This window comes from Aythya ferina (genome assembly GCF_964211825.1).
Source record: "Aythya ferina genome assembly, chromosome: 4".
Classification (NCBI taxonomy): Eukaryota; Metazoa; Chordata; class Aves; order Anseriformes; family Anatidae; genus Aythya; species Aythya ferina.
The window spans coordinates 48,648,553-48,669,891 of record NC_140300.1 but is presented as its reverse complement, the minus strand read 5'-3'; the positions used below and the strand labels follow the sequence as shown (position 1 = coordinate 48,669,891).

The 21,339-nt window shown below is 38.0% G+C and overlaps 1 protein-coding gene across 5 annotated transcripts in view; it reads left to right on the top strand.

Moving 5' to 3' along the window:
- Positions 1–21,339, top strand: part of FSTL5 (follistatin like 5) — a 428,524-nt gene that overhangs the window by 136,088 nt on the left and 271,097 nt on the right. For 4 of the 5 annotated variants that reach the window (XM_084517699.1, XM_084517702.1, XM_084517701.1 and 1 more), the window contains one exon: positions 17,549–17,687. The exons of the other annotated variant lie outside the window; for it this stretch is intronic. In XM_084517699.1, the coding sequence (XP_084373825.1) occupies positions 17,549–17,687 (139 nt within the window). The remainder of the gene's footprint in view (positions 1–17,548; positions 17,688–21,339) is intronic. 5 annotated transcript variants of the gene reach the window in all.

Genomic DNA, 21,339 nt, shown 5'->3' with positions numbered 1-21,339 from the left:
CATTTATCCTCCCGGGCATGTTTCTGATATCCCATTAAGGGGGGGGGGGGGGAGAGGGGGAAGGCTGAGAAGGGTTTTGACTAGCTTTCTACAAAATGGTATTTCTGAAATAATTTTTAGATATCCACTTTCTAGATTTGCATCTCTCTTGGGCTTTTAGAGTAGGCAAAACCAAAACTAGAGTGAAATGTAGACCTAAATCTAAGCTTTCTTTCATGGGTGGTGGTCAAAGAAGTGAAGTAAGTTTGGAAATAAGAGACAATTTTAGAGTGTTTTAATGAGAGTATTCTCTTTTTCTAACATGCATTGAATGCTATCATATCATGCACTCAGAACCAAGGGCAACTGAGAGGGTGTCATAGTGCCAAGGGCAATGACTAGGCAGCAGTATGTTGTGGCACCTTTTTATGTGGTAGCTTAGTTTGTCACTTGGAGCTGGCTCTAAGCTTAGGAGGCTACCCAAAGCAACCAGCTATTAGGGGAGAGCAGCGATGGCTCTCCTCCTGTTTTGTTTCCAAGCATTCAGCCTGCAAATTGCAGACCGACTGCAGTGCCAGAACTGAGTGTTGGAAGTCATTTATTAAGGGAGAAATTAGGGAATATGAGCTGCTATGCTCCTGCTATGAGGAATGTCCCCAGTGCTCCCTTAGCACCACTCCATATCCCCTCATCTCCTGCCCCATGCCAGCAACAGGAACAGCAAACCACATTCTTCAGTGTGGTCCCCTGGGTTCACTGCCTTTTTTCCTTCTTTAACACTCTCCTCTGGGGCTTTCTGTTGTCATAGGGTAAGTTGGTTCCAGGTCTTATTTCTGGAGAAGTTAAAGATAGAAGGCTTGACCTGGGTTTGCCATCAGCTGTGCTTTAATGTGATCTGTGTGCTATCTTGCTCCGGAGGACAGGAAGTATTATTCCTTCTCTCCATTGAACATACCTGGCATAGAAGAGATCTACTGGAATTCAGGAGGAAAAAAAGAAAAAAAAAAGTTTATGACCTTTGGAAGAAGGGGCAGGCCACTCAGGAGGGATACAAAGATGCTGTGAGGTTATGCAGGGAGGAAATTAGAAGGACTAAAGGCTGGCTACAGCTTAACTTGGATGCTACAGTAAAATACAATAAAAATGTTTTCATAAGTACATAAACAAGAGAAGGAGGACTAAGGAGAATCTCTATCCTTTTTTGGATGAAAGGGGAAATATAGTGACAAGGGATGAGGAAAAGGCCGAGGTACTTAATGCCTTCTTTGCCTCAGTCTTTATTAGTAAGACTAATTCTTCTCAGGGTGCACACTCCGCTGAACTGGAAGACGGAGGCAGGGAGCAGAACAAAGCCTTTATAATCCAAGGGGAAAAGGTTAGTGACCTAACTTAGTACACTACTTGAACACCTACAAATCTATGGATTTGGTTGGGATCCACACAAAGGTGCAGAAGGAGCTGGGGGAAGTGCTTGCCAAGATGCCTTCAATAATTTACCAGCAGTACTAGCTAACTGAGGAGGTCCCAGTTGACTGGAGACTGGCAAATGTAATGCCCATCTACAAGAAGGACATGAAGGAAGATACAGGCCTATCAGTCTGTCCTTAATGCCAGGGAGGGTCATGAGTGGATTATCATGAGTGCCATCTCATGGCATGTACAGGACAACCAGATGATCAGACCCATTCAGCATGGGTTTGTATGAAAGGCAGGTCCTGCCTGACTAGCCTGATCTCGTGGTATGATGAGAGGACCTGTGTAGTGGATGAAGGAATGGCTGTGTATATTGTTTACTTGAACTTTGGCAAGGTATTTAATATTGTGTTCCGCAGCCGCCTTCTGGAGAAACTATCTGCTCATGGCTTGTGGATGGGCATATGTTGTGCTGGGTAAAAAACTGGTTGGATGGCAAGTCTCAAAAGGTCATTGTGAACAGAGTTAAATCTGGATGGCAGATGGTCACAAGCCATGTTTCCCAGGGCTCAGTATTGGGGTTAGTTTTGTTTAATACCTTTATGATTGTATTGATGAAGGGATTGAGTATGCTCTTAGTAAGTTTGCAGATGGCACCACGTTCGGTGGGAATGTTTATTTGCTTGAGGGATCTGCACAGCATGGACTGATGGGCTGCATCCAGTCGCATGACGTCCAATGAGGCTCGTTGCCAGGTCCTGTACTTGGGGCACGACAACCCCATAGGGTGTCATGGGTTTTGGGATGAGTGGCTGGAAAGCTGCCTGGCAGAAAAGGACCTGGGGGTGCTGGTTGGTAGTCAGCTGAACATGAGCCAACAGTGTGCGCGGGTGGCCAAGAAGGCCAGTGGCATCCTGGCTTGTACCAGAAATAGCGTGGCCAGCAGGATGAGGGAAGTGATTGTCCCTCTGTACTTGGCAATATTAGTACAGTCATCATATAGTACTGTTCCTCTGTACTAGTAAGGTTGTACCTCCAGCCCTCAGCTCAGTTTGGGGGCCCTCACTACCACAAGAATATTGAGTTGCTCACGTGTGGGCACCGAAGAACAACAAAACTGGTAAGGGACTGGAGAGCAAGATGTCTGAGGAGCAGCTGAGGGAATTGGGCCTGTCTAGCCTGGAGAAGGTGGAGGGGCTGATGGTAGGCCTCTGTGTTCTCTACAGCTACCTGAAAGGAGGCTGCAGTGAGGAAGATGTCAGTCTCTTTTCTCAGGTGTCTAGTGATGAAGGAAACATCCTCAAATTGCGTCAGGGGATGTTTAGATTAGATATCAGGAATAATTCCTTCATGGAAAGAATAGTTAGGCTTTGGACAGGCTGCCCAGGGAGTTGCCATCCCTGTAGGTATCCAACAGATGTGTGGACATGGCACTAAGGGATGTGGTTTAGTAGTGAACTTGTAGTGTTAGGTCGATGGTGGGACTTGATCTTAATGGTCTTTTCCAACCGAAGTGTTTCTATGAATCTATACAGAATGCTTTATTTATGCAATTATATGCTTAAGATGATGAAGATGAGAAAAGAAAGATGTATTTTTCCCCTTCGACCTAAGCAGGGTAATCCTTTTCCACCTTGGGCCAGAATGAGAGATTTTCAGTCTGTGAGAATGATTATGTAAGGCTGATTAACAAGAGAATGATTAATTAAAGACAAAAAGGGGGCTTTATTTCATCTGAATAGCTTTCATTGAGGCTCTTTTCACTGCTTAGTAGTGACATAAGATCTGGAAGAATCTAAATGTTCTCTAAAGAGTTCTCTGATTGCATTGGGTGTTACTCAATGAGTTGGGACCATTTTTTCTGCATATGTAGTCTCCTGCAAGATGACTAAAATGACTTTCATAAATACTTTTTTTTTTTTTTTTTTTTTTTTTTTAATCCTCTGTTTTGGTTATTTTGTGATGGTTTTTGGAAAACCTACCTTCTGGTTAACAAGAAAAGTTTCAAATTACTGCAGTGTAGTCATTCCAAAACGTTCAGGATACAGACAGACACAAGAGAAGCTCTTTCAATTCTGACTGTGTAGGGATGCTTACCTGAGTCAGCACTGAGGATGCATTCATGCAGACAGTAACTGATTCATCAATAAAGGGTCTGTGTGGAGTTTGAGTAAGCTGAACTACTTTGACATTTGTCACCAATTATGTGATAAGCATTTGTGGCTGATCAGTGGGAATGTGCTGCAGTGTTCAGCAGTGTCTCCTGGATCTGCTTTAGAAATTGTTGGGTGTCCTAGACAGCTTTAGAGTCTATGTGGTTGACTCAGAAATTGGGAACAGTGGCAGGGTGGGATGAAGAAGGGAGCACAAAGGGAGCAGGGAGGTAGAGTGATTACATGAGGTTGTAGTTTCAGAGGGATCAACTTATGTGAGAAGACATCCTCCTGCTTATATGCGGTTCACACTGGATGTGGAGTGTCTGCTGATGATTATACCTGGGTCATACGATCTTGAATTTCCTGATTATTTTTTTGTGTGTGTGTGGTAAAAATAAAATAATTAAATCTTAGTGTTTTCTGGCATCATATGGCATCAAGACTTTGTTCCAGGCAATTTTCCAGTGAGTTTTCCTGCATCCCTACTGTATAAATAAAACTGAAGATACGTACCTTTTTTCTGCCTTTCGAAAGCAAATAGATAAATATATACGTAAATTTATAAAATAATTGTGTTCTGTTTCTTCTTGTTGTGTTTGTTTATTTAGTTCAATGAATGAACACAATTTCATCTTAATATATTTATGTTAATAAGATGGTGATGGTAGGGGAGAGACCAAATTAATTCCTTTCACATACTGACTGTTTCATCACCACGTACCAGCTGCTCCTTAACTTTTGTTTTGTAATGTGCCCATTCCGTTCTTCTTAGAAATGACAATTATTTTTTTTTTTTTAGTTGATGAACTATAAAAAATCTTACTTATAATCCATTTTAGCTACAAGCTCATAAAGACATTGTTTTATGTTTTACTTGCTGTCAGATTTCCAGCATCCATTTGGAAGGGTTTTGACTAGTAGGTGTATTAGAACACTATAAAATCATACTCATTAAGCCCTTTAAAATAGCGTAAGGCAGTTGAAACACGGTAGGAAATGAAGATTCTGATCCTTATGAATGTGATTCAGAGAATAGAGTAAGAGAAATGCATTATTTTATTGGGAATAGCTCTGTGAAATTTGAAGAAGGCTACGGTTCTATGAAATATTAATATAAACTACAATGATGCAATAAATTTGCTATAAGAAGGGGAACATAAATGACAAAGCTCTGTGGGAAAAAAAAAGTTTTAAGTATGACAGTCCAGGGTGACTTTTTTTCTTTAAAACCTCAGAACTGTGTGTGTTCGCTTCGTACTCTACTGAGTCTATTCACTGCACATAAGGAGAGAAGGTTCTTATTTTATTCACGTGGACTTTCATGTCCAAGTGAAACAGCAAGTCTAGTAGATATCAGAGATTCATTTCAAATTGAGGTCAAAGGCATATCTTCAAACTTGTTCCCGTAGTATCCCCAAAGAATGCAGCTAAGCTGACAGGTTCTGGACACTTCCTCAATTGATAGGTCTAAGAAAGCTCTTGACTGACAGAACTGCAATTTTCTGTACTTCTTTCTGACTATGCTGAATTCAGGCTCATGAAAAAAGTTGACCTTTGTGGCAGTAGAATAGAAAGAGAGACGAGTCACTATGAAACAGGAAAGAAGAGAAGCAAAAAAACTCCACAGCAGATAAATTAAAAAGGAAAAAATACCTACAACTATTTTAGCTGGTAAAGTACAGAACAGTATTAACTATTTGTTTACTTCTCTTGATCTGTATGAATAGATTCAGACTTCATTTAAAGACAGTCAGGAGCAATGTGGAATTTCATACGGTTCAGTTAATGGAGTTATTTTAGAGTTCTGTTTCCATCCTTGTGAACCTTCATCATAACTAAGTCCTATAAACAAGGTAAAATTTTGGACCCAATGTAATAAATGCAGGTTTTAGAGTAATTTTCAATTAGGTCAGGATTTCATGTGTAGTTGACTTAATTACAATAATGCGGGCACTGGGACTGGGCATTAGAGGGCAAATGTATTTTTGGTTCAATCTTGATAAGGACATACTGACCTCAGCTACAAAAAAAATCATTGTTTATTTAAATAGCTGCAACAATTGTCTGTCTTGCTGGTGACTGATCGAACTGTGGTTAGATCCAGTGATACTAAAATCCACGTGTATCTTTTCTCTCTGCAATTTGATGACTTAGTATTCCCTATCAGTGTTTGTGCTGCTGTGTATACTCCTCTCCATCACCCAAGGGTGCATTCATGCTGTGGTGAGAGTAAACATCCTCTGCCCATATTCTTGTTGTGATAAAACAAGTCTTGACCCAAGTTCAGCCATTCCCAGAAAGGATTTTCTGCTGAAAGATGCAAGATTCCTGTTTCATGTTCTAATGTAAATTGAAGTAACATAAACTTTATAAAAGTTTATGTGAATGTAGAGTTTCTAAACACTAATGGCTTTTAAACAATTAAGTATCAGATAAAAAAAAAAAAAAAAAAAAAAAAGGAGAGAAGCATTTACTGAACACAATTTGTTTTTAACCTAACACACTCTTGTTGTGTTACTTGCTTGTCTGTGTTTAAGAGGCAGGGAGCTTATGGCAAAGTTTTGTAAAATGTTGACAGCACCAAAATATTTATCTGAGTTTGTAGCTGGCAGATTTTATATTTCTGATTTCATAATAACATAAAGCAGTTGAATTCCCATTGGTTCAGAGCCTGCCATGATGATAAACATTAGTCCTCTAGGATAGTGAATAACCAGGAGTAATAAGCGTTCTTAATGAGGGAAAAAAGAGACTGCCTTGCTGACAGTATAACTTCCACAAATGAGCACTTATATGCATGGTGGTAAATGTACCAGTTTCCTGAGATTGGTCCTAAAGAGTTAGAAGAAGAATTAGATCACCAGGCACAACTCAGTTCTATTAGAAAAAGCTCCTCTGAGATATGTGAAACATAGTTCCTTCATTTTGTTCTGCTTTTTGTAATAAATAAATTGTGAGACTGCAGCTGTGAGGTTGTGTTAAGAACACAATGAGAAAGGTTTAAATTTGCCATTTCTCATTTCATTGTAATTCATTTAAACATGGGTCACTGACACTACGAAATCTGGTGTCAGCCTTTCAATAAATAAATAAATAAATATACTTAAAATTATAATATTAAACCAGAGCATGAAATTAGCAGCAAAGATTTCATCTAATAAATTGAAGCTGCTTCTTTCATTCTCAGTGTTCATGTTGCTGTATACTGCTATGTGTAATGTCCTGTTTCAGTGTTTTACTAGCCCACTTACCCAAGTCTATGTTGCTGTTCCATTGCTCCTGAGGACTGCTCCAAAGAGATGTATCCTTGCTGCATCCGCTTTCCAGGTGTTTTGGACCATTCAGAAATGCACCAGGCACACAAGTTAACAAGTTTACTTGTTTCTGGTTTCACAACAGCTGCCTATAAACTTTTTGATTCCATTCCAAGTTCTTCCAGAAAGGGTGTCAGCCCTGGGCAGTTGCCTCCCACTCTCATCCTCCCACGGATGCTCAGTGCCTGAGCTTCTGCCCTCACCCTCCAGCATCTGGCAGTGAAAACAGCATGAAGGCAGAGAGGCAGCAACAGCCAAAGGCATGGAAAGCCTTGCCCTTGTGCTGGCTGCTCACCACAGAGTGCCCTGAGGGGATACATCTCAGAGCCCCCTGACAGGTTTCATGTATCTACCAAGTGTGACAGTACAAGACCAGGAGTGAGAGGGTCTGCACTCCACCTTCCACTTGCGCGGCAAGATAGTTTTACAATTTAAATTGGGAAAAGTAACAAAGAGATCGACAGGAGTCAGCAGAAGGCAAGATTCGTCTAGCATGTTGAATGCTTTCCATGAGATTTAACAACAAAAATGTTGTCCTCTTGCGTGTTCCCGCACATGAGCTGTCAGCAGCCTTCTGGCAGCTCCACAAGGACTGTGCCAGTTTTTTTCTGTGGGTGGAGGATGAAGAGGGTGTGCCTGCACAGTCAGTGACCGTGGCTGCCTGAAGTAGCAGCTGAGAGACAGAACAGATTGGTACACAGATGCATGAGCTGTTGGCTGCTGTGGCAGCGCTGCCTTTTGCTGCTGCGAGTCCCAGGCCTGCTGCTGGTAGTTGAGGTCAGTTCACAGCTTCAGAGCCTGATTCAGAGCGTGGCTGCTGCTTCTGAAGGAGAAGCGGTGAGTGCCAGATCAAGGAGTGCTCTGGTGAGAGCTGGCAGTAAGGCCCAGGGGTGGCAGCTGCTGCTCTGCCACTGATCTGCTTCCCACAAAGCGTCCTGGAGGACAGACTTTGCTAGGTACAGATTATGTGTTCATTATGTGTTCACAGAGGGAGTCTGGTGCTGTGACTGCTTTCTAAGAACCCTGGGTTGGTGTGACAGTGTGGCATGCTCAGATGCCTTGCTTGTTGTGAAGTTTTTGAGAAAGAAGGCTGTGGGTGAAGATGTGGGGGCACTAGTCTGTGGGGTCAGTAAAGGGACTCTGTCTAATGAAGAAATGCTTTTACCTAAAACTGCTGCTACTTGTTCTAAGCGTGATCCCTATTATTTATATATATGTGTAGTATATAAATATAATACTACAGTAGTCTATACCTATAATATATATCATATACGTATATATGTATATGTATGTGTATATACATATGTGTGTATATGTATATGTGTAGGGTATATACATATATACACATATGCATATATATCAATATATATGTATATCATTTATATAAAAATTACTTTGTTTGCAGATGCATCTCTGCCATGAAACCATAATAGTAGGTGAAAATAGCTTAAGAAGGGTAGCTGCGTGTTCTTCCTGACAGGGATGTGTATCCATCAGTATGTACAATGAACTGTTCAAAGTCACAGGCAATGAAACATGGTTTATGTTTATTACTCTATCTATATTAAAAACCTATTAATAACACTGAATATGATGATAAAACTTACCCTCTTTTCCTTATCTATAGAAAATAGGCATATTATAGACTATAGATTATAGCCTTTCTTTTTTGTCCCCCTTCATATTTATAGTATGTGAATTACAAAGACTGATGTATCCTGAGGGTATACAGTACTATTCCTTGATATGTTAAAAACGACCTTTTAAATCAAGGCAGGTTAATTTATAATGTGTCCTCTCTCTTAAAGGTAGTATGAACGCACTCCAGTATTTAAAATTTCATTTATTACACTTTGTAGATTTATTAAGTTGATTAAATCAGTTTATTTGGATGCAATGGCTGTATTTTTGTCTCCGTTGTGAATGTTGAATATCCCAGCTAGTCACCTTTTAGTAACACAGAACAACAGCATAATAGGTGAGGAATTTTGGAAACAAGTTCTTTGAAAGGGGAAAATTTCTTAATTTTAAGTATACACATATTTTTAAGTAGGGCATTCTCATATTTAGGCATATATTTTTACTCATCATATAAACTCTCATTTAAGTCAGTTCTTGTTAATTACACGTTTTATATGCTGTTACGTATACATTATCACATCGTACTGTATAGTATATACATTATTATATGGTACGATTTTTTTCGGTGTATGTTTGCAAAGCTTACAGCATAGGGAGATGTAAAATAGTGCTCAGTACATACTTCCTAAATTCTCACCGTATCAGTATCTCTTCCAGTACATCAATTCCAAATAAAGAATCAAGCAAAGAACAAAATTTAACATTACCAATTAAGTAGTGGAAAGATTTAGATAGCACAGTAAACTCTGAAATACATTATTCTAAGATACATTAATCATGATTCAATATTTGTAAGAAAGGTGTCAGAACTGGGATTTTGTTTGTTTTCCGCAAAACATTGAAAAGTAGAAGGGTGAAAATCATTAGCAGAAGAGAAAAGGGAGACGCATTCATGTTGCTTTATCCAAAGAATTGAAAGGAATTGTCTTTAACTGAGACAGCTCATTAGCAGTGATAACTGTGGCAATTTGGTGAACTTTTCCTGTAGTTTTCTTTCCTTTTTGTTTGGTTGGTTGGTTTTGTTTTGTGTTTATTTATTTTTACATCAATGAAAAAATAGTGAATTGGTACACTTCTATTTTACACACCCTTTCACTGAAATAAAAATAGATAAGCTGTATTTTCCCCAGTCCACAAAGCTAGTGGCTTATGATCTGAGTAAAACAGAAATATTTTCAAAGCCATTTTCCTTTTTACTTATTGTAATACTTTAATTGATTTTAATATAAGGCTTACAGGAGAATGTACATTGAAATTGCTAGTAATGAAATGTCTAAAGTTCAAAGAGGTTGGATATTCAGTTTATATGGCCATCTGCCTCAGAGTTTAGATATGTGTTTGAATTCCATCCATTTTATTAATACTATTTGATGGTTTGAGTGCAATAGAAATATTGAGGATGATTCACCATCAGTTTATCGGAATTGGAAATAAAAGCAGCAGTTTAATTCTGTGAAATCAATATCCTAAGCTAAGCAAAGAGTTAATATATAATTTTTTGGTATGGTGTCCTTTTTAGTAAGTAAAATAGTGATTTAACTAACTTGCAGCATGATAATGATTTAACTATTTAACTATGTTGTGGCATAAACCACTTCTGAGACAGCTGGAAAGTATCAAGGCTAGAAGATTAGGACCAGTTGCTTTACTGCACAGACTAAATTGTGTGTGATTGCTTCGTGGCAAATGTATTCACTTACCACATTTTTAATCAAGAGTGTGTGCAGTTGTTTTACAAAAAAGAGTTTTCTTTAATAAAATATTTCATATCTATGATTCATAAGTTTCACTAAAAAGCTGTGATTAACTTTTTCTTCTTTGCAATTCTGGTTTCCCAGAAGATGACAGATGACATGAGAGTTGTCTTAAAGAACAAACCCTCATAAGATAGCTAAATCACAACCATGTATTTTTATATGAATGGTTGCAAACTGAAAACATGAGTAAATATTGTTATAAAGAGGTTCTCAATATAACAATTGTTTTGTAAATTCTATGGAAGCACAATGATAAAACAACAAGACAAAGTACAGATCACACGGAGCATAATGGGTTACTTTGCTAGAGGACTGACCATAATAAGGTCTTGATTCCCTTATCTAAATGAGGCAAGTGCAACGCTGTAAGGTGGCTGCCATCCATCTGTCACTTCAGAAGGTACAGCTATTCCAGAAGTGCTCCTTACGCAAGGGTTTTAAGAAGCAAACTTGTCATAGGATAAAAGAATCCTCTTGTGGATAATAATTTATCAAAAATTTTCAGAAGTAACTGAAATGGAGAGAAGTTAATAGCAAGAAAACTGCAGTGTGCATCAGATTCATGAATGCTCTGGAAATGGGCTAAAAAGTAAAATGACAGAGCCTTCTGAGATTCAGAAGAGTAAATCTAAAATTGAAACTAAAGAGCTTTCTGTACAGTTAGAAATAAGGAATAACTATTATCTGTTCCACACCCTTCAATTTATCCCTCCTCAAATTTTGAGACAAATCTCAGGCTGATGGAGAACAGCACAAAAGGATCCCATGATGCTGATCAGTTTAATGATGAAATGGAAGGTGAAACTCATGGTTAATTAGAGAAATAATGCACCTGAGAAAAAGAAAACACACTAATTATTTACATGCAATGAATAGCTGTAAATTGTCTATTTGCATTTACAGGGTATAGCAGGTAATGGCAACTGTTAATAGCTGTCTGAGAATTTCAGGTTGGTATTTAGTGGCAAACAAATTATTTACATATAGTAAAAGATATACTATTTTAAATTTCTCTATATGCTTTATGGATAGCTTATATTATGTTTTAAATAGATATGGTTTATTATGTAAATAGAATTATAAATTATGAAAATATTATATTTTATATTATTAATTTCTACATTCAAAAATATACAAAAGTATGAGAATTATTAGGAAAGGAGTATTTAAAGACAAAAGAAAATGTAATATTATATAAATGTATGGAGCATTCCTGTCTTCAATACAGTATTAGACTCTGATTACATTCCGTAGAAATGTGTAATACAAACAGGAGTGTACAGAAAGACAAACTGGAAAACCCAGAGGCACAAATTGGTCTCTGTTTGAAGATGTAGTAAGTAAATTAACTCATCAGACTTCCAGACATGGTTATGTGACTATAAAGAAGCAACACTCTTCACACCTACATAATCATATGAAAATAAATATACATACAAATTTATAAAAAGAAGCAGACTTAAGAAGCTAAAGTCCACGAGTGAATATTAAACAAAATTGCTAGTTGCAATTTCTAGCTTAGGCAGTAAACACACTCAGGGGAATATTCTAACAAGTCCCTTCTCTCCCTGTTTCTGTACTTGCAATTTAATTTAATTATCTACCATTGGTTACCAATTCATTAACAAATAGTTATAAAAAAACATTTGCCTCTCTTTACAGTTTCACATCAATGTTTAGTGCAAGGGAAGTATTAGAGCAAGTTTTTTGAAAATATAAGGTACATTTTGATTAATAGCTGCTTGATGACAACTCCTGGTAAAGTAGTTGAAAAATAAAATAAACATACAGAATAAAGAACTTTTAAACAATAGAGTGGTGAAAGTATGGGGTGGAACTACATCTTATTTATGCAAGGCCTTAGAAAAAGCTTAATACTTAAATGTTTTCAGAAGACCAAAAGATATCAGATGATACTCAATATTGGAATCTCTAGAAAACGGCAGACTTCATAACAGCATTAATCAACATGTAAGTGGTTATCTTGTCTTATCTTTAAATCCTTTCAAATGCATGAGTTGTACTGTAATGCATGGAGTGTATATTTGTGTGTTACGTGAGGTAGTATCATGCATCTGATATCACTAATTGCACAGCCCTAGCAAATTCACTACACTGCTTTTTGGGTGATGCCTCAGTGCTGTGAGAAACTCTAGAAGAAAAATCTATTTTCTATAGGTTTCTTATGAAATCATAACATATAATGAATTTACATTTATTTTCTAGAATGTTTCTTTCAAAGCTGGCCTCTCTGTTTTCTCTGGTTGTGCAGTAGCTTAATTCAGATCCTAAACTGCAGTCTGTGGTGCCCCTCCCTCCCCACCAATTCCAAAGTTTTCAGAAATACATGTACTGTCTGGGAAATGAAAGTAGAACTTTTTTTTTCCCTCTCCCAAACAGTGATAGGAGAAAAATACAAAAGACCAAAAGTTGCTTGTACTCAAGAGGTCTACAAGAGCTATTTTTGTTAAACTCTGATCTTCTAAAATTTTTCTTAAAATCCATATTGCTAATGCTTAGAATCTTTGGTTTTCAGCAGTTTCCTATGAGACAAAGTTTTGCGTGGTGTTGATTACAATATTCGATATATCAATCATGTTTGACACTGAAATTGCTTAAGCCCATTTACCTCCAGTACTTTTCAAAGATATTTTGTATAATATCCTGTGCACTTAATAAAAGCATGCTAAGTAAGTGTGTTAATTTATATACTCAGTTGCTGTGATATGTTGAAAGATATCTGATAGCTTAAGGCAGATATCCACCATTATTTGAAACACACAGAAGCTCTTACTTGAAAATAAAAGTAGTTATATAATAATAAAAAAACCTCAAAGATAACTACTATGCAAATATGTAATTCAGGAAGTTAAAATACAGAAGTTATCCAAACAGTGAAACGTCACGTTATAATCAGTGAGTAAACAAGATCTAGATCAGAAATGCAAATTTGGGTTCATAAATATGTCACTTAGCCCCAAGAGGGCATGAAATAAGCATCCTTTTAAAACAAAATACCATTTTGCAGGGATATTTCTATGATTGTTTAATAGTATAAACATTAAAAAGGAATGTATAAAAATTCTATACTTACCATTTATGTGGCAGTCCCAAGTGGAAATAAGGATTCAGTTATTTTGGGTATGAGTATGTAGAGGTGACATTGTCTTTCTTCTGTTCATAAAGCTTTTAAAACATGCTAATTTCACATATTTAATTCAACACCTGAAAATGGAAGTGTTAAAGGGCATATCTTATTTTATTTTTTGTTGAAATAAGAATAACTATTTTAAGGAGATCTGTGTTTTTGCTAGTATAATTTAAGGAAGAAGTAAGCGCTTATGTTTTGCAAGTTCAATAGAAAAATTATGATACTTTGAAAAAAATGGGGTTTTATTTCTGAAAAAAAAAAAAAAACAAGTAAGAACTGCAGACACCCTACATACTGCTGGGATTTTAGTCCATCTTAAAAGGTGGCTTCTTTAATTTACATTTTAAGTGTTCATCCAAGTAACAGGCAATGAAGTCACAGACTGAGCATGTAATAATTTTCTTTTTTTTTCTTTTTTCTTTTTTTTTTTTTTTTTTTAATTTTTGGACAAGTACAAAGGAGAAGCCTTTCAGGGTCAAACAATTTTCAAAACTATAAGGCCTCTATTCTTTTACATCACATGAGGCTTAAATGCATGCAGTTTAGATGGGAGTGGTGGAATGTAGCTGCCCTCACCATCTTCTGTGAAATGACTGTTCTCCAACCTAATTTTCATTTCACAGAAAGAGATACCAAGAGTGCACAAAAGGGACAAAGGTTCAACTGTGCATAGCTAGTGTTAGCATGCATAGCTGCTAAACTAATCTGATTCTGGCCTCCAAAGTTAACAATAACCTTTTTTCAAGACTTCAGTAAACACAAATAAAGGGGTGCTTTCTTCAAGATTAAAAGTCAAGGTTCAGGATTTTTTTTTTTTTTTTTTTTTTTTTTTTAACTGTAATGGACTTACTGTTCCAGAGTAGCAGTGATGCTGAGAACTAACACAGACAGTGAAGGAAAATGCCATTCCACAACACACATGAGTTCTTGGAGTTCGGAAATAATCTCTTCCAGTGTTTCAAGTCAGTGAGTTAGATTTGTTGTAATAACTATGGAATAACTGATTGATTAGCAGGTTTGTTTTGGTCGAGGAATGAAGGAAACCCCAGAAGAAACAAAACTTTTCTACCGTGTCCACTTCTTACCATCACTTTAATATAGAGATGCTGAGCAGCTATAAAAGACCAAGCTTTGACTTATTTATACAAATTATCTGTCTCCATTAGAGCACGTTGTCTGTTTCAAATCATTCACTACTTGGCTTACCCTGCAAGAGATCTATGAGAGATACCTCTACATTAGAAGAGTTGGAAACGTGACTTAAATAGGAACCTTTAGAACAAGAAAGGCAATTATAACTAAGGAGGAATCTTATATTTTATTAATAGGGAGTCCCAGAATGAGATTTGTTTTTGGTGAAATAAAAGGTAGGTGGTATCAAGATAGTATTGTATATTAATCTTAAGCCTAAGGTTGAGTTAGGAGTGAATTACAGCTAGGTGGGCTGGTAAAGTCAGCTTGAATGAGGCAGAAACTGATACTGGTTTAATGAAGTTTGGTTGACTAGCCCCCAAAGAAGATAGCAGACTCGTGCAGGATCCCATTAGTGAGACTGTGACTAGAGGTAAGGTTAGAGTCCATTTAATACCAGTGATATCTCTGTGGGAATTAATACTACGCAGCCTCTGCCTTCAGGTGGCTGTGAGGGCTGTGCTATATGAGGAATGATAGAAGTCAAAATCACAATTTGTATAAGAGGACTGCCAGGAGCATGGCTGTAAATGATACAGGATAATAAGTGATCCCCAATTTGTTCACATTTTATGCTCTGCTGACTTCCTATACAAAAGGAAATAGAAAGGCAGGTCTTTACTGTTCTGTACACACACTGGGTTCTCACCACACTCTTCTGACTTTTTGTACTTATTTCTACATTAACTGTACATATTTCTGCATTGGCATGATAAGTGCATTAAAGGTGAGGTACAAAGGGAAAAAATAATAAACAGTCATATAAGTCAGTATACGTAGAAGTTGTTCATCTTTATCCTGTATTACAGGACTAAACAATACAGAATAAACAGAATGACTTGCATGTATCTCAAAGTGATGAAGATCAGTTTTCTCTGTTGTCTGTTTAAGATGATAGCTTTAATACAGATGCTGAATATCAATAAGTATTGTCTAGCTCTAATAAGTATGGAAACCACTTGTGAAATGTGTATTTGTAGGTTCAGTGAGAACCATCTAAAGGAAACTCTCTAGCCATATGTAACTATAAAATGTGTGACTATGATTGTTGTAAGTCTTCCGCGGTTCTCATCTTACCTTTGCAGAGCTATAATGCTTTTGTCTTTACTCAGAAGGAACTCTGACACAAATTCTCAATAATACTTTCAGCGTCTCCTGCAAGGATTTTCTCATACATGTCAGAATATGTTTCTCAGGGCCTTTAATTTCAGCAATAGCTCTGTGCATTCTTTTAGACTGTTGTCCATTCCCCTTCCTAATACCAGTACATAATATCTCAGTTTTAGTCCCAGCAGTTCACACCATAAAGGTATCACTGTAGCTGGGTAACGTAGGACTAGCTCTGCAAACCAGTCCTATTTTATCTCAAAAAAAATAAATTTTGTGTTCAGAAGAGCAGAAAATAGTTTTGATAGCCTGGTTTACAAATATACTAGAACTTCTCAATTAGCTCAACCTGGTTTGTTAGGGTGACAAACTTATGGACGTCAAGCAGATGAAATAGTCAAAATAAATAACTACACATAATTGTATAGTTATCATATGCTATGCAAGTGACCGGATAACTATTGGTATTTACTCTTAAAATCTTCCTTTGAAGTACTAAGTTTGAAATGCTTCAGGTAACTGTCTGGTTTAATAGATTGTAAAGAAGCAAGTATCCTTCTGCTAATTTCTCTGTCCGGAGAACGAGGTTGTATCAACCATTAAAGATGGCATCTTTCTGTAAAATAAAAACGATGGCCCTTTTTCTCTTCTCTTTTTAACATTTCAGGTGATTTATGAAGGTGAAATACGTTGAAGCAGTCAGCAATTTTAAGCTTTACATAAGAAGAAAAAATGGATGTAAACAGTATTTATTTCTGTTTTCAACGCATCATAATAAAGTTGCATAGGTTTCTTGGAATTGTGTGACTTTTAGTGTTCTTGTACAGATTTCAACAAGGTGCCGCTGTTTATGCAAATAACAGTAACTGTTGAACCCCATCTGTACTCACAGCTGAAGACACTATGTTGCATTATTGTGAAATATCTGTTAAGAATTATTGCTAAGTCCCCTTGAGGATGACAATATTTTTCTTGCTACTGCTAATGTAGTGGTAGACAGGTATGAAGCCAGACGTGCATATGAAACTGTATCAACACCAGCATTTGTAACAAGTTCTACCAAAGACAAACACAAATCACTAAATGGCATTAGCACTAATACAAATGTATTTTATGCAGTTGTCTAAAGTGTCCTGTGACCTCATGGTTGTTTAAAATCTCATTTTCTTTTCTTTTCTTTTTTTTTTTTTTTTTTTTGGGTTTGCTTCTGATGAGTTATAGAGCACTGGTGCGTTTATCACGGCAGCGCTTTTCCTGCTCAGATCCACACCATGATTTGTGGATTTCTGAAACAAGAACAACCCCAAATCAAAACCAATCAAAGAAAAGTTTTTCAAATGTTCTACCTTGAATTTTGCACTTGATCACAGTCAATTCTGGGACAAGAATTTGGGTAGTTTGCTTAATAGGCTGGGAATATTCTGCTGACACAATATAGAATAGATATAGTTTCAGAAATGCGATTTAAAAATCCATTCAGAATATTTGACAGAAAATACAGAGCTTTGCTTACAGTTTAGACTTCAGATAATAAGATAATAGATATATGATACGTGTTTTATACTAATATCTGTCAGGATGAAAATGGTGCACCAGAGAAGCCTGTATTTACAGGAAGAAGCTGATGACCATGTCATTGATGATCATCTTTATTGCTTCATTTGGGAAAAATTTTTGAGTTTTTTACTGTTGCTTTTCTATTATGCCTCGCCTTTTCTGAGGCTTTTTCATTGTTGTTTGTCTCAATTGATGTCTCGTATACCCATACTTGTAAGAAAATGACTTGTACCAAAATAACATTTCAGTTTGTCACTGAACTTTTACATTTTATTTTGACAGGAACAGACCTGTAAAGATGTTTATGTGGTGGTCAGCTGTTTTACTTCTTGGATGCATTTTGTTGGGAGCAGATGGGTGGCCAGCCAAGGAAGGATACAACTTTAGGCCTTATCAGCCCCTAGTAAGACTACGCCATAAGGTACTGATTATTCTCTAGCACTTCTGACTCGGGCTTCATGGTTAACAGTTAAATTATATGCCAGCCTTGTCTTGTTTAGATTTATTGGAGCGGTGTTTAGAAATTAACTTTTTCAGTAATATTCTGCAGAAATATAGACCTGCTTTGACAAGTGAACAGGAGCTGTTTGGATTTGGAAGCCCAGAAGCCGTTCAAAGATAGTGAGATTAGCTCTATTCTAGTTCAACAAACTAGAGAGTATGTACATCAACAAATGCTGTCATAGAGAAAGGAAAAGTTGTCTCCTAAAGAGACTGTCTGCATCTTCTTAAGGCAATGACTTGTCCCAGTACCCACTGGATTTCAGACCAAGCAGCACCAAGTGAACTGCCTATCAAAGAAGCATGGAGGTGAGGTTATCTCATCAACAAAAACTTGTCTCCATGAGGTAAATGTTCACAGTACTGAATTTGAACTGTGGCGTAATACCAGTGTTTCCTGCAATGGTTTCCCAGCTACAAGCATTGCATGCCATTCAAATTTTGCCCACCTGCCACATTTCTGTCATGAATCAAGGACTCCCAGAACAGTTCTCATCTAAAAGATCCTGGTCTTCTTCTAGCAGCTAAAAGGGAAACTACTGTAGTAGTTTTGTACAGTAACAGGACAGGAAAAGGGCTGTCAAATCTCCATGGGCTGCTTGAAGCTAGCATAGATCTGGTGAACTTTTCAGTTTCTACTTGGCATGGGACCAACATCTGTGGAACTCTAAGGCCTGTGAGCAGGACAACAAAGATCATTAAAAAAAAACCAAAAAAAAAAACAAAAAAAAACTTTTCCCCCTTCTTCTGAATCTGGGTGTTTCAACTAGAAAGTTCAAATTATTGCTAGAAGCTATAAATGTTAGTTTCTATTACTGTTTCAAGATCCTGGCTAGTTTAATTTCTGAATATATTTTATAAAATACCAAGATATTTCCTCTTGGACCTAGGTTTGCAAAAAAAAATCCAATATCTTGGATCATGTGACACTATTTCAGCGTGTAAGGAGGAGGAACTCATAACTGAAGCCGTTCAGAGTTCTGCTCAAACAAGATGAAAATATTTGCCTATTAGCCCATTATTGCCTACTCTGTACGTAACATGTAGAAAGCTTCTAACAGATGGAAAATAAAATGCAAAAGTTTATACTTTATTATAAAACTTTGTGTCCTCTAGGGGAATGCTGTTCCGTCAGAATACAACAGCCCCTTAACTGGAGCCTGATGTGTTATGTGCTTAACCATATAGGCACACAGGTGTTTACACTGAGTATTTTGCAAATTCAGAAACTTTGTCTTATCAATTTACCTCTATCAGTTTTAAACAAAGTAAAACTACAAGAAAAATACTTTGAAATCTAGAAAAAATGAGAAAGTAGTAGTTTATCTATGGAACGAGCTGTGGGAGAGAGAAATTATCTATACTCCCCCTTCCCCCCCCATGAATATTGTGAAAAGAATCAAGGGCAGTGGATGAGGTATGGTGAACATCATTTCTCAGTTAGTCTGTGAAATCAATATTATATGTGGAGCTAATAGTATATTGGTGTTCCTTAATAATACTTCTAATCATCTGATATAACTCTCATTTGATATGTGAAATAGGCTGTAATAAGAATTGCAAATTTAATTATGGGGTAGATAACACACACATTCACATATACGTATGTGAACACATACCATTCATTTATGTATATGTCTATATTTCCTCTTTCTAATTTTATGTTACTTATGATGCATATTTCAAAAACACATACAAAATGGAAAATAAGCATACATGCAGAAAAAGTAAACGACATTCTGTAAGTAGATTTTGTGTTTTTAAAAGAATTTAAACTTTAGAGGAAAAGAATTGATAGAGGTGAATATAAAATAAGAGGAAAAAGTAATAAACTTGACACAAAAGTGTATTCTAAAAAGCAAAGAAAATATGGGCATTTATTTATTTATTCTGAGGCAATATGTCTAGATTAAAAAAATGTTTAGTACAGTTCTACTTTTGGTCTTAGGGATGCATTTTAGTATACAACAATGAGGAATGCAGAACTTTTCTAAAGTCAATTTTAAAAACAACTTCTAGCACAGACACACATTCCAACTATGTAGATAATATTGTAAGGGAGACTTTCTGTTTCAAACAAGCATTTAATATTTCACAGAATCACAGAATTTCTAGGTTGGAAGAGACCTCAAGATCATCGAGTCCAACCTCTGACCTAACACTAACAGTCCCCACTAAACCATATCCCTAAGCTCTACATCTAAATGTCTTTTGAAGGCTTCCAGTGATGGTGACTCCACCACTTCCCTGGGCAGCTTGTTCCAGTGCCTCACAACCCTTTCAGTGAAGAAGTTCTTCCTAACATCTAACCTAAAACTCCCCTGGCTCAACTTAAGCCCATTCCCCCTCGTCCTGTCACCAGGCACGTGGGAGAACAAACCAACCCCCACCTCGCTACAGGCTCCTTTAAGGTATCTGTAAAGAGCAATAAGGTCGCCCCTGAGCCTCCTCTTCTCCAGGCTGAACAAGCCCAGCTCCCTCAGCCGCTCCTCGTAGGACTTGTTCTCCTGGCCCCTCACCAGCTTCGTTGCCCTTCTCTGCACCCGCTCAAGCACCTCGATGTCCTTCTTGTAGCGAGGGGCCCAAAACTGAACACAGTACTCGAGGTGCGGCCTCACCAGAGCTGAGTACAGGGGGACGATCACCTCCCTAGCCCTGCTGGTCACACTGTTCCTGATACAAGCCAGGATGCCGTTGGCCTTCTTGGCCACCTGAGCACACTGCTGGCTCATATTCAGCCGACTATCCACCATCACTCCCAGGTCCTTCTCTGCCAGGCAGCTCTCCAGCCATTCCTCTCCCAGCCTGTAGCTCTGCTTGAGGTTATTGCGCCCCAGGTGCAGGACCCGGCACTTGGCCTTGTTGAACTTCATGCAGTTGACCTCAGCCCATCGGTGCAGCCTATCCAGATCCTCCTGCAGAGCTTTCCTACCCTCGAGCAGATCGACACACACACCTAACTTGGTGTCATCTGCAAACTTACTGAGGTGCACTCAATGCCCTCGTCCAGATCATCGATGAAGATATTAAAGAGGACCGGCCCCAGCACCGAGCCCTGGGGGATGCCACTAGTGACTGGCCTCCAACTGGACTTGGCTCCATTCACCACGACTCTTTGGGCCCGGCTATCCAGCCAGTTTCTAACCCAACGAAGCGTGCGCCAGTCCAAGCCAAGAGCAGCCAGTTTCTTGAGGAGAATGCTGTGGGAAACGGTGTCAAAAGCCTTGCTGAAGTCAAGGTAGACCACATCCACAGCCTTTCCCTCATCCACCCAGCGCGTCACTTTGTCATAGAAGCAGATCAGGTTCGTCAAGCAGGACCTGCCTTTCATAAACCCATGCTGACTGGGCCTGATCGCCTGCTTGCCCTGCAAGTGCTGCGTGATGACTCTCAGGAGGATCTGCTCCATGAGCTTCCCTGGCACTGAGGTCAAACTGACAGGCCTGTAGTTTCCCGGGTCTGCCCTCCGGCCCTTCTTGTAGATGGGCGTCACGTTTGCTAGCCGCCAGTCAACTGGGACCTCCCCCAATAGCCAGGACTGCTGATAAATGATGGACAGTGGCTTGGCCAGC